The 12,806-nt window shown below is 35.5% G+C and overlaps 1 protein-coding gene across 3 annotated transcripts in view; it reads right to left on the bottom strand.

Annotated features, from left to right (window-relative positions):
• Positions 1–12,806, bottom strand: part of CADPS2 (calcium dependent secretion activator 2) — a 567,688-nt gene that overhangs the window by 167,927 nt on the left and 386,955 nt on the right. For all 3 annotated transcript variants that reach the window (XM_024250127.3, XM_054559726.2, XM_054559723.2), the window contains exons 12-13: positions 3,209–3,345; positions 233–420 (exon numbers count right to left, since the gene is read on the bottom strand). In XM_024250127.3, coding sequence (XP_024105895.1) covers positions 233–420; positions 3,209–3,345 — 325 coding nt within the window. The remainder of the gene's footprint in view (positions 1–232; positions 421–3,208; positions 3,346–12,806) is intronic.

Consider the following 12,806-nt stretch of genomic DNA (forward strand, 5'->3'; position numbering starts at 1 on the left):
ATATTTTTTCTCTCTCTCTCTTTCGAGTGGCTTTACCAGCAAAAAGAAACATAAAGTGTAGCCCATCTAAATCAACAGCATATTGATGCACACTTTTTTCTCTTTTTTTTTTCCTTGTAAGAAGTGTTTGCTATTTAAAATCTGTTACTAGGTGATAATGGCAAAGCACATTTTTCTCTCTTTTCCATAGTCAACCCCATACATTTCACTTTGTATTTGCAAGTAAAAATACCTGTTGCCGTGCACATGAGAGGCACAGAATGCAAAGCTGTAATGGAGCAGGGTAGGGTCAATGACAGCACCATTTTCTGAATGTTCCATCAGTTCTGCAAGGTAGCAGAGATGTCTGTGACAGCCTCTCACACCATAACGGGCACAGTACTCATCTAACACAAAGACTTGGCCAGGGCTAAACCATCCCTGCAAAATAAAAAAAGAATAGATATACATGTTTTTTCTTTCTATACTATGATTTGCTTTCCTGAAGGCACTTTTAGGCCTTATAAGCAGAAGCTGCATGAAAGTATCTTGACATTTATTTTATTAGTGGTATGTTTCATGAAGAGCTAATGTCATCAATTTTGAAACTGATTTGGGACACTGGCAACCTAATGCTATTCTCTTTTTACTGTCACAGCAAGGCATGGGTAACTTGTGCTTCTCCACTGTCATTCAAAATTAGTCAAATTTATTCATAGGATCTAAATTATCACACACAAAGAGTGTTACTCCAAAAATCTCAGTCTCTTTACGAATCAATTAAAAAAAGAAAGACGACATTATAGATGAAATTTCCTGCTCAGGAAAAGTTTTATAAAGTGAACTAAAAGAAAATGTCATTAAGTTTAGCAGCGGTATACATGTACTATTTGGGAACTTAAATATCTGGGATATTTTTCTCATTCTGTTTGTCTTCCTATGAACAATATAACAGAGTTAATGCTTTATATTAGCAGTTTCTGTTCCTCCTGAAATGAGATGTTAGAATGTGTGTGTATGCATGCCACCTGAACACAGCAGGCAGTTTATGTGGCTAAACCTGGAGGACAGGTCAAGTGGAGCTGGCTTATAAAATATCTTGATGAATTATACGGATTTATAAGATAGTAAAAGAAAAGAAGGGAGTATAGAGAGTTTTAAAAGCGGGCAGGGTAATCATGTAAGAGAAATAAAAGAATAATGAGAAAAAGGTGAGAAGGCAATAAAGGAAAGGAGGAAGAAAAGAAAAGGAGTAAGAGAATAACCATCGGGTGTGGTATTTATATGGTTTCCACGTTGCAGATAAATAAGCTAAAGCTCAGGGATATTAAGTGAATTGTCCAAGACCACACTGCAAATCAGTTGTTGAGCCATGATTTATATTCACAGTCATCTGCCTCCAAAACACTTTCTAAGCAAATCACATTTACTCCTCTCTAGGTGCAGTGGAAGACCTTGTAGCATTCTCCTCAGACTCCATATTACACTGGTGGTCATCAACAAAATCAAAACAGCTTTTGATAATTGAATAATGTCTTTGAGTGGAATCCAAGAGGACACTATCCCTTATTGATGTTCACTGTATGTGTTTGTCCATGGAAAGATAGAATAGGATTTTGAGATGATATGTTTTACTCTCCACGTGATTGTAAAGTTTGAGTTGGATCAGGTTTAAATTATACTTAATAAACAATCTATAAATGAATTAATGAACTGTTAGTGTCAGCATGGCACTAAGTTGTTTCACTTCTTCCTCTCTGAAGTATCTCCAATGAAGGCGGTGGGGGGGCATTTTGTCTGAAATCTTAAACAGAATGTAACTTTATTGCATGAAGTTTCAGGTTGAGCATCCCAAATCCAAAAGTCCCAGACCTGCAGAGCTCCAAAATCCAAAATATTTGAGCATCTGCATGATGCTTTTAAATCAAGTTTAGCCTAAAGCTGCCTCCTTACATATTTTAAGTTCAGCCTAAAGGTTTCTCTACACATCGTGAATTATAAACGAAATGGAGTTGTAAATACACAGTAGTCTACTATTGTGCCAATAACTGAGTTTTGGCCAATCAAAGGTGGCCAACTGTTCAAACTGTGTTCAAATAAGGGAAATGCTGAGCTGTAACCAATTTGGCTGTTTCTGTACCTTACTTCTGTTTTCTGTACATCACTTTCCTTTTTCTGTCTATAAAGCTTTTTCCACCACGTGGCTGCGCCGGAGTCTCTGAGCCTATCCTGGCTTGGGAGGCTGCCTGATTCATGAATTCTTCTTTGCCCAATTAAACTCTGTTAAACTTAATTAGGCTAAGGTTTTTCTTTTAACAAAGCTCAAAATAAATTGATTTTGGATTTTTGGATTGAGGATGCTCACCTTGTACATATAACGCAAATATTCCAAAATCTGAAGAAAATTCAATATTTGAAACATTTCTGGTCCCAAGCATTTTGGATAAAGGATATTCAACCTGTACTATGTTCAGTGTCCAAGAGATTAAAGTGGTGATAGAAATAGGCATTTTTCTGGCTGCAAAAATTTCAGATGAATTGCTATTGACAATGTAAATGCTTGGAAAAACACATAACTTTTAGGTTATAAAGTTTAGTCCCTATATTCTGAGGTGTCAAACATTCCTTTTAAATAAATTATACTTCATATCCCAAATTTTGGCTACAATTTCAACACATACTAGGAAACAGTTTACTCAATTTAATTCACTCCTTTCCTTTTGTCAAGGAATTCAAGTTATACTTTGGATGGCTAGATGAAACTAAAACTTTCCTTTGTTATGTACAGCTCCTTCCGTATTGTTAATTCCACTCTTTCTTTCTCCTGCCACTTAGGTTGTCCTTCTAAGAACAAAAGTGAAACGTGAGGGGTCAACATCTGGGGAACAGAACTTCAACCTTAAAATGTCTGTACGTCCTATAACAGAGGTTTTAAAAAATCTTTATTTAAAGACTTCTATTTTCACTGAGCCTTCTTTAAAGGGACTGATAAACCACAGTTTAGCATCTATTTGAGTCTATTCTCCTGTCTATTGAGTGGCACAGCAGTGGTCTTCAAGTGTATAATTTTCAAATTGGGAAGCAATCGATTGGAATCCTTTATCCCTCACTCCAACTACCATTATTAAATGAGTCAGGAATAAAATGTTGGTTTATAATAAGTATTTCTCACTTTCTAAAATCTTTTACTCCAACTTATAGGGGACTAGATAGATAGACTTGTACTCACCAAGCAAGAATAGGAATCATTCAGTCTGTGATCCAAAGTCTGCCTCTGGAGTATTCTAAAAAGGAAGGCATGATCCAGCTTGCAGGGGTTTGCAGAAATAAACTCATCCATACCATGTTTCTGAAAACGATCTGCATCTGTAAATTCAGGAAAGCATGTATAGTATATTTACTTTTCAGGCTTAATTATGGACAGATACAGGTTGTGAAGAACACAAAATGCATGAGTCAAACAGAAGACTACCTTTTATCACATGAAATATGATGCCAAGAGTTCAGCATATTAACATAAATTGCAAACTTTATGAAGCCTAAGTAAAAACAACAGCAAAAAATCTATAAATCATTTAGAATGCAGTAATTCCATTTCCGTTCAAAGCTATTTCTAATATCCATCAGAGGACTAATCTTATTTTCCAACTCTGAGAAAAGTTGTATTTTAAATCTCCATTTACTGATGGAATTGACTAGAAAAGAACCAACATCTATTCATAAAAAACAGCAATGATGCCCAGGAGTCTGCTTTCCAAATGGCAAACTAGGGCAGAATTGAACACACACGCTTCAGCTGGATCACTTCCAGTCTTCTTTTTGTATGGAGCTTTTAATGGGACCATCCTTAATGTAAAAATGGCAATGAGCGCTCTCAAGCTTCAAGTTTAAGAGACAGGAAAAAGGGAGCATCATGTTTGCGCAAATATGCAGACAAAGCTTAACGTCCCAAATGGCACTTCAATCAAAGGCCCAAATTTATTGTTCTTTACAGATTGCATCTTTCAACTCCTGTAGACCCTGCGGGTTTATCAAAAGGCAAGCTTTTATGATTGCTTTCATTAATGGTATGTTTTGTCAAAGTCTTCAATGTGAGTTATTTACTAAGTATAGAGAGAAAAAGCCACACACTACCCCAAAGGAGTGCTGGGGTGTTATTACATTAGCTCTGTTAGAAACATAGCACATACTGAGCAAGCAATCAGTTATCAAGATAAAAGTGGACTCTTCTCACAATGGTAAAACTGAAGCTCCATTGTTCCTTAAAATTCACAGATAGATCTCTTTCTGGTCATCATAAGAAAAGCAGAGTCCTAAATGTAAGCTAAGTGTAGTTTGTAAAACCTATATAGTACAGTCTTAAAATTGTAAAGGAAAAGAGACAAAAGTTTATTGATTAAACCCAATTATAGAGTCAGACTCATAATAAAACTCGATATTGATCTGTGGACATGATGCTAACATAATCAGTCACATTTAGATATTTAGCCCAGATCATATTGATCCATGTCAAGTTCAACTTTCAGCCATATTTGTAGATGGAAGAACTATATAATTCAAGCTGAAGGGTCTTCAGAATCACACTAAAAAATGATACACAAACTAATGTACATCTCACATCAATGACAGATAGGAAAAGGTGAATATAGCAAGTAATCAATGAATGGCAGCTTATTGATGTGTAGGGTATAAGGTTATAATCCGTGGAGAAAGTATCATACTTATACCTTTACATTTAATAATTACCTGAATGATTAAATACATTACATGGGATAAATTAACTGGATGAACACAAAACAGTTTTTCCTGAACTAATATACAATTGAACTTCTTTTGTATTTTATTCTTCTGAGTCTTTTAATATAAAGTTAAATATATGATAATGTAATGTGAAATAATATCAGATGAATAGGAGACAGAATATTAAAACTGCAAATCATACATTTTATAAAACTGGAAGATTCTTTTGTATTTTAAAAAATGTATCTTAGAATATTCATTTTTCCATTTATCTCAGCAAAAACTTCTTTTAGTATCATTTTTATGAAACTAAATTACTAGCTTTATAAAACATCTGCTAAATTTTATACCTTATTTCTTTCACCAGAGAAGGTTACAACAGGAGTTAAAAATAATGCCCATTAATGGTTAATCTGTTGAGAACAGGATAGTGATAAAAATCTTTCTCTTACTATAAAGATTTGTAGAAGCAATTAAAAAATGGGCATACAATCTTTAAATAAAAAATGTGTTTCTGAAAAAAAGATCTATAGTTCATTTCTATAATTAAATCATATTTTTGTAAATTTATAAAGTACTTTTCTCAGGAAATACCATTCCAAACCATATATCTGCTAAGGTAACAAGTCTTTCCAAATGACACACATGAATGGAAAATTACTTTTCAAACAATTACCATTGGTGATGAAAATGATACTAATGATAGCACTTTGAGTCACAAATACAGACTCTACTCAGAAAAAACAGACAGGCAAACAAACCCATTAAAATTTTTATTTAAGAAAATCAACAACCTTCGATTTCTCCAGGGCTGTAATTTTATGAAAGGGAAATGTGTTCTTAGGAATCATTCTATTTTTAAAACACAGGCTGTGAAGACCAAACATTTTTACTTCTTTCTTTCTACATCAGATCAGCACCATTCAGAACATTTCATGCAAAACTACATTACCATGTGGCAGTATAGTCTTAGTTTCCATGAATTTATGGAAGAAATAAATAAAAAAGTAACAGTCTTGACCTCCCTGAATGAAATGGGGTGGCAGGGGATGGGGGGTGGGGAGAGGGGGGGAGAGAGAGAGAGAAAGGTAGGTAGATAGGCTGTGTTTCAATAAAACTTCATTTTCAAGAACAGGCACTCAGTTTCAGTTTGCTGGCCCTCTGGCCCTTGTTTTAAACAAAATAATAGCAATGAACACAAGTGTTTATAACATTACTGAAAACTGACGGGCAAGATGGCTCACGCCTGTAATCCCAGCACTTTGGGAGGCTGAGGTGGGTGAATCACCTGGGGCCAGGAGTTCGACACCAGCCTGACCAACATGGTGAAACCCCATCTCTTACCAAAAAACACAAAAAATTAGCTGGACATGGTGGCAGGCACCTGTAATCCCAGCTACTTGGGAGGCTGAGGCAGGAGAATCGCTTGAACCCGGGAGGCGAAGGTTGCAGTAAGCTGAGATTGTGCCACTGCACTCCAGCCTGGGCTACAGAGTGAGACTCCATTCCCATCCCACCCGCCACCCCCAACCCCACCAAAAAAAAAAAAAAAAAAAAAAAATCTGTAATGTGAAATGTAAGGCAACAATACCATCAAAGCTAGGAGGGGTGAAACAGATGTAATACGGATGAAATGCTTCTTTAGTAATAAAATTGTGTGTATGTGTATTTAAGCTTTACAACATGATGTTAAGGGATACATATAGATAGTAAAATGGTTACAATACAGAAGCAAATTAACAAATCTGTCATCTCACGTAGCTACTTTTTTTGTGAGAGGGCAGCTAAAATCTACTTACTTAACAAAAATCACTAACAGTACAATTTTATGGATTCTAGTTGTCATGTTGCACATTAGATCTCTAGACTTTTCATCCTACACATCTGCTAATTTGTATCCTTTGACCTACATCTCCCCATTTCGTCCCTGCCATCTTTCACTTTAAAGTTACCTCATGAACTAATGTAAAATAGAAAATCAGATATCATTAAGATATTATCTAGTTTCTTATTTTTATAAAGATATATTTTCACATAGCTTTCTACAGGTATAACATACCTATATGTTACTCTTGAGAGACACAGGCATCATCTATATCCAATGCAAAACATGCTTTTTAGTCAATTACCAAATCCAAGGCTTTAAAATGGGTTATACTGGATTATCTTCAATTAATGTTACTATAACACAACATTCTGGTGACTAGTTTTAAACAGAAAATTATTCATGGTGTTACTCAGATTTCTCTGATAATGGAAAATTTCAGTTCAGTCTGTCTTCTGAAACAATATGACAACTATCAAAACAAACCAACAAGCTATGAGCTTAAGCAGTATACTGCAAAACTGTCATAAATTGTGATGATTAACCTATGGACTAACTACAGATGTGGGACTTGGTAATTGAGGATACTGGTGAAGTTTCTATGGCAACAGTTGGATATATGCTCGAGCGTCTTTAGGCGGTACTGTCACCAGGTGTGATAACAGTAGATGGAATGAAACCCAAATTGAGAAAGATTATTATTAGCTATAGATTTAAGAAGTTATAGAGGCTTTATGTAAGTCAAGCCTAAAAATTAAATTTTTTCATTAGGATAATAGCTGTTGGAAGTTAAGAGGAAAGAATAAGTAGGCTGACAGTATCAACTTAAATAGGTAATACAGACTTGAACATAGGTGGCATAGAAAATAATGTGAGGACTATCAGTGAGGGGCTTTTTGGTGGGCACTGACCACCACCTGCCCCTTAAGTGCTCAAGAATTCAAATCCCAGGAAAGGCATCTAAGTCAGAGAGAATGTGAGATTGAAAAAAATAATTGAAATACTTCTTTTTTGCTATTGCGAATAGTGCCGCAATAAACATAAACATACGTGCGCTTGTGTCTTTATAGCAGCATGTGTACATGTACCCTAGAACTTAAAGTATAATAAAAAATATATATATTAAAAATACTTCTTTTTTCTTTGCAACAAATTCTCATGGTACTGCATCTGTTCCTGCTCCTAGTGTTGTGAGAAATCATGGATGCAAAAGGAAAAGGGAAAGAAAAAGGTAAAGGGGCACTCTGGATGAGAAAAGAAGGCCATTTTTTAGCATTCTGAGGTCACTCTGGTGTCTGGGAGTGGGACTCTAGTATCAAAAGGACTAAAAGGGTGCTGTCAGGCAAGACTACTCTCTGCAAAACACGGAGCTGAACTAAGAAGCAAATGATCCTTTTGAAATATAATACAATTTACTGTCCTACATTTAAAACTGGCCTATGTTTAGGAGTTCACCTGTAGCTGCATTTACCATTACTCACATCTGATTATACGCTTCTTATAATTCAAAACTCCTACACAGCTTGAAAATTTACAGGAAGTTAAAAGTGGCCCAGCAAAGTAGGTGCCACTTCTCTTTTTATATGTAGGTTTTTATATGTAGGTTTTAATAGGAAGAGTATAATATTTAAAAATTTTACCTAGATCAGCCTGAATAGTATGTCCATGTTTTATGTATACATACTTTCTGCTGAAAAGCAAAGGAGTTTGTTCACACCTTTATTATTGATCCAAATAACTGCTTAGCTTCTTTTGGTTAAATTGATTCAACACCTGATATATGAATTAACATATCTTGCTTTCTGCAGCAAATAACACATAAGTAATACTTTTGCATGATGACAATTTTGATCAACACAGAAACCTAGAATTACAAATAAGCAAACCAATATTGAACATTTATTAGAAATAATATGTTCAATGTAAAAGAAAGACAAATGCTTTCCCCATGAAGTGTGAAATTTAACATAGCAGATCAATCATGAAAATAAGTTCACAAAATTAAATGTTAGTTTATATTTCAATTTAATAATTTAAAAATATTTAGCTTAAAAATAAACAGATGGCAGATTTTCTGGTTCATTTTTGATATTAAGTTATTATTGGAAGACAAATGCTACTATTCATATTGTATTATGTGACACACACATTGTATTATGTTACATATATAACTGAGAGACAATGAAAACCAGGGTACGTGCACTGCATTTTGGTTGGAAAGAACAAAGGATAGTTTAACCAAAGAATGTCCATCAATCTGGCAACTCTAGTACGTTATATTTTAGGTGAAAAAATTGGTCACCAGCCTCATCCCCACCCCTTCAGCTCACTCTCTTCCCTTAGAATTTTTATATATCCAGAGAGTCAAAGAAAAAAAGAAGTGGAATAGATTTGCTTATTAGAGAAATCTATAAATACATATTAGTAATGTCCCAAGAAGATAAGGTTGTCTTCCAGTAAGTTAGATTTTATAATTTTTTTTTTATTTTTCCTAGTTATTGGTTTGCTTTGTTTTTTAAAAAATAAGCTTCTTTCTAAGTTTTAAGATTTATACTTCATTCCAAAGCACTGGGTTTGTGAAAAATAAATAAAAATACATACTTCAAAGAAAAAATATAGAAGAAATAAAGTAGCAAGTAGTGCCTCCAATAAAACATATCCACTGAATATTTTAGATGTAATTCTACCTATATTTTGCTTTTTCAATTGGGTGTTTTTTTATGTAGTGAAAATAATACCGCATGTATAACTTAGCATTTTTTCCACTTAACATATATTGACCATTTGTTTTGCATGTTATTACAATACCTTCATGGCTATTACCCTTGTGCCTGTATGAATGGTAGATATTAGGTTGTTTCTACTTTTTTTGTTGTGGTAGACGTTTTTTGTTTTGTAATCAATAAAGCTAACTTAAATATTCTGGGTTTGGCTAGAAAGTAGGGGATTGATCCTGTAAACAAGATCATGATATTCCTCAAACAGCGTATCATTAAAAATTTTTAAAAACATCTAATTTTAAAAATCATGAAAATACTTACCTTTACCAGCTACAGGTCAGCAAAGAAATGAGAAACAAAGCATATTTAAATGGGTTGGGAACACATATATTTATACAACTAGACATTTAATTTTTTATTTTCTCAATTTCTACTCATGATTTTAAAAGTTGTTTTTCTAAAAGATCATCAGGAAAGAAAACAAAAATTGATTATGTAAGTCAACAGAGGGAGGAAAATACTACGGATGAAACTACTCTCTGGAGTAATTCATGGCATTTCTCTGATAGTTCAAGGTCACTATCCTCATTCTGATAAGGCATTCTGATAAGGTAGAACATTTTCTTTCTTCCTTTCTTCATTCTTTTTTTTTTTTTTTTTTTTGACGGAATCTTGCTCTGTTGCCCAGGCTGGAGTGCAGTGGTGCGATCGCGGCTCACTGCAAGCTCCGTCTCCCAGGTTCACGCCAGCAGAGGTCTGCCCTGATTTAAAACTTTACCAGCAGCCTGGAATACAAGTCAGCTGTTGTTAACAAATTGAAACAGTTTCGCTTTTTAGTTATAACAAGTAAATTCAGTTCCCATAGCCTGATCAATTCTGCCTTGACAATAAATTGACATCAAATAACAGAAAGGTTTTGTTAGAAACAGATCATAGGGCTGGGCGCTGTGGCTCATGCCTGTAATCCCGGCACTTTGGGAGCCGAGGTGGGCAGATCACCTGAGGTCAGGAGTTCAAGACCATCCTGGCCAATGTGGAGAAACCCCATCTCTATTAAAAAGACAAAAATTAGGCAGGTGTGGTAGCACACACCTGTCATCCCAGCTACTTGGGAGGCTGAGGCATGGGAATCCCATAGCCTGATCAGTCCTGCCTTGACAATAAATTGATATCGAATAATAGAAAGGTTTTGTTATTATTTGTTACAGGCAGGTGCTGTGGCTCATGCCTGTAATCCCAGCACTTTGGCAGGCCGAGGCTAGCAGATCACCTGAGGTCAGGAGTTCGAGACTAGCCTGGCCAACAGGGAAAAACTCTGTCTCTACTAAAAATACAAAAATTAGGTGGGTGTGGTCGCACACACCTATAATCTCAGCTGCTGAGATTACTTGGGAGGCTGAGGCACGAGAATGGCTTGAACCTGGGAGGCAGAGGTTGCAGTGAGGCGAGATGGCACCACTCACTCCCTCTCTCTCCAGAGGCAGACTCTGTCTAAAAAAATTCTGTATTATTCAGCCACAGTCTTAAAGTTCTATGCTAGTGATTCCTACCCGCTTTCCTTGCCATTATGTGCAAGCAACAATAGCCATGAGCTCAGCACATTCCTCGGGCATACCTTGCACTCAAGATGTTAAGAAAAAATATGGGAACACAAGTGAGGGAGGATGACAATTAAAAAAAAAATAGCCATTAAGTCACTGTAATTCTGTGGGTCTCAACTGGGGGTGATTCCTCACCAACTACAACCCTACCCTCTGGGACATTTGGCAATGTCCGAGATATTTTTGGTTGTCTGACCTGGGACCAGGTGGGAGACTATTGATATCTAGTGGGTAGAGGACAGGGGTGCTGTAAAACATTACATAATGCACAGGAAAAGTTCCTTACTCCACTCCCTGCCCCAAAACAAATAATTATCTAGCTCAAAATGTCAATAGTGTTGAAATTGAGAAAGCATGCTTTAACTTACAAAAAATTCTGCTTCTGGTCATGATGGCAAAATTGAGAATAAACTTAACCTCCTACCTGAACTAAGTATTTGAAAAAAATTTACAAAAACTTTATTAAACACTGCATGTTGGGCAACGTGATTCCTGAGGGATGGGAAACAAGGTGAGCCTTACAGTCACTCCAGGTTACTGCCAGGAGAAACTCTGTAGCCCATGGCACAAGGAACAGGAACCCAGGAAAAGCCCAGTGGTCTCCCTGAGTTCAAAAGATGGAACTGACAGTTCAGGAGGGTCATAGTAACTAGAGTTTGTAGGAAAGAGTACTGGAGAGAAGAGAGCTGCTCGGCAAGAGACTCTCAAGATCTGCAGAAGGCCTCCCCTAAGAATTCAGCTGACTACCCATCAGCTCATGCATGTGTAGAAAGGGAAAGAAGCAATCTAAAGGATTCGAGAGGACAGTGCCCCAAACTCACACAGCCTAGAATAGCACTGCTTTTCAGCAGCAAGAATATAAAAGCTCATAATTCACAGGTTATCAGATAGAGTATTAAGAAAGATGTTGGTCCAGAAATGGGGAAAATGCATCCTGGACTAAACACTGCTTGGTCTTCCCTAACAAAACTTGAAAGCAAAGCTTGAAAGGATTGAATTGTTTCCAAGTAACTTAACTGTGTCTCAGAACAAGCATTTTTATGAAGAAAACTATACCAAGGCACATCATAATCAAATTGCTCAAAAACAGTGTTAAAGAGAAAAATCTTTAAAGCAGCTAGAGGAAAAAAGGACATTATTTATAGAGGAACAAACCAAAATAGCAGCACATTTCTCACTGGAAAAACAAATGCAAGCTAGAAGAAAGTGGAGCAACATCTTTAAAGTACTAAAAGAAAAATATCTTCAAAATGAGGGTAAAATAAAGACTTTTTTCATATATAAAGAAGCTAAAAGTATTCATAACCAGCAGATCTGCACTACAAGAAAAGTCAAAGGAGGTCCTTCACGAAGTAAAAATATCTATACTAGACGATGAAAGGCACCGGAAATGGTAATGTACATGTACAAAATGGACATGTACATAACATTTTTCTTTCACTTTTAATTTATTTAAAAGATATTGACTAAGGCAATAATCATAATAGCAATGTATTGTGGGATTTACAACATATATAGAAGTAAAATATATGACAAGAATAGTGCAAAAGCCAAGAGAGGAGAAATAGAAATTTACTATTGTAAAAGTTTGCATACTATACATGAAAATGTATAAGACATTTAAGGGGTATACTTTAAATTCTAAAGCAATCACAAAGATAACAAAACAATTGGACTGAAATAAAAAATTCCATTTATTAAAGCAACAAAGATGAAATACCTAGAAATAAATCTGACAAAACATGTGCAAGATCTGTTCACTGAAAACTACAAACATCCCAAAGAGAAACTAAAGACTACCTAAACAAATGAAGTGATACATTGTATTCACAGGTTGGAAGACTCAATATTAAGAAGTCAGTTTTCCAAAATTTTCCAAGGACTGACCTATAGATCGAAGGCATTCCCAGTAAAATCTCCAGCAAGGAATGTCAAGATGTT

Source organism: Pongo abelii, chromosome 6 (assembly GCF_028885655.2).
Source record: "Pongo abelii isolate AG06213 chromosome 6, NHGRI_mPonAbe1-v2.0_pri, whole genome shotgun sequence".
In the NCBI taxonomy this organism is placed as follows: domain Eukaryota; kingdom Metazoa; phylum Chordata; class Mammalia; order Primates; family Hominidae; genus Pongo; species Pongo abelii.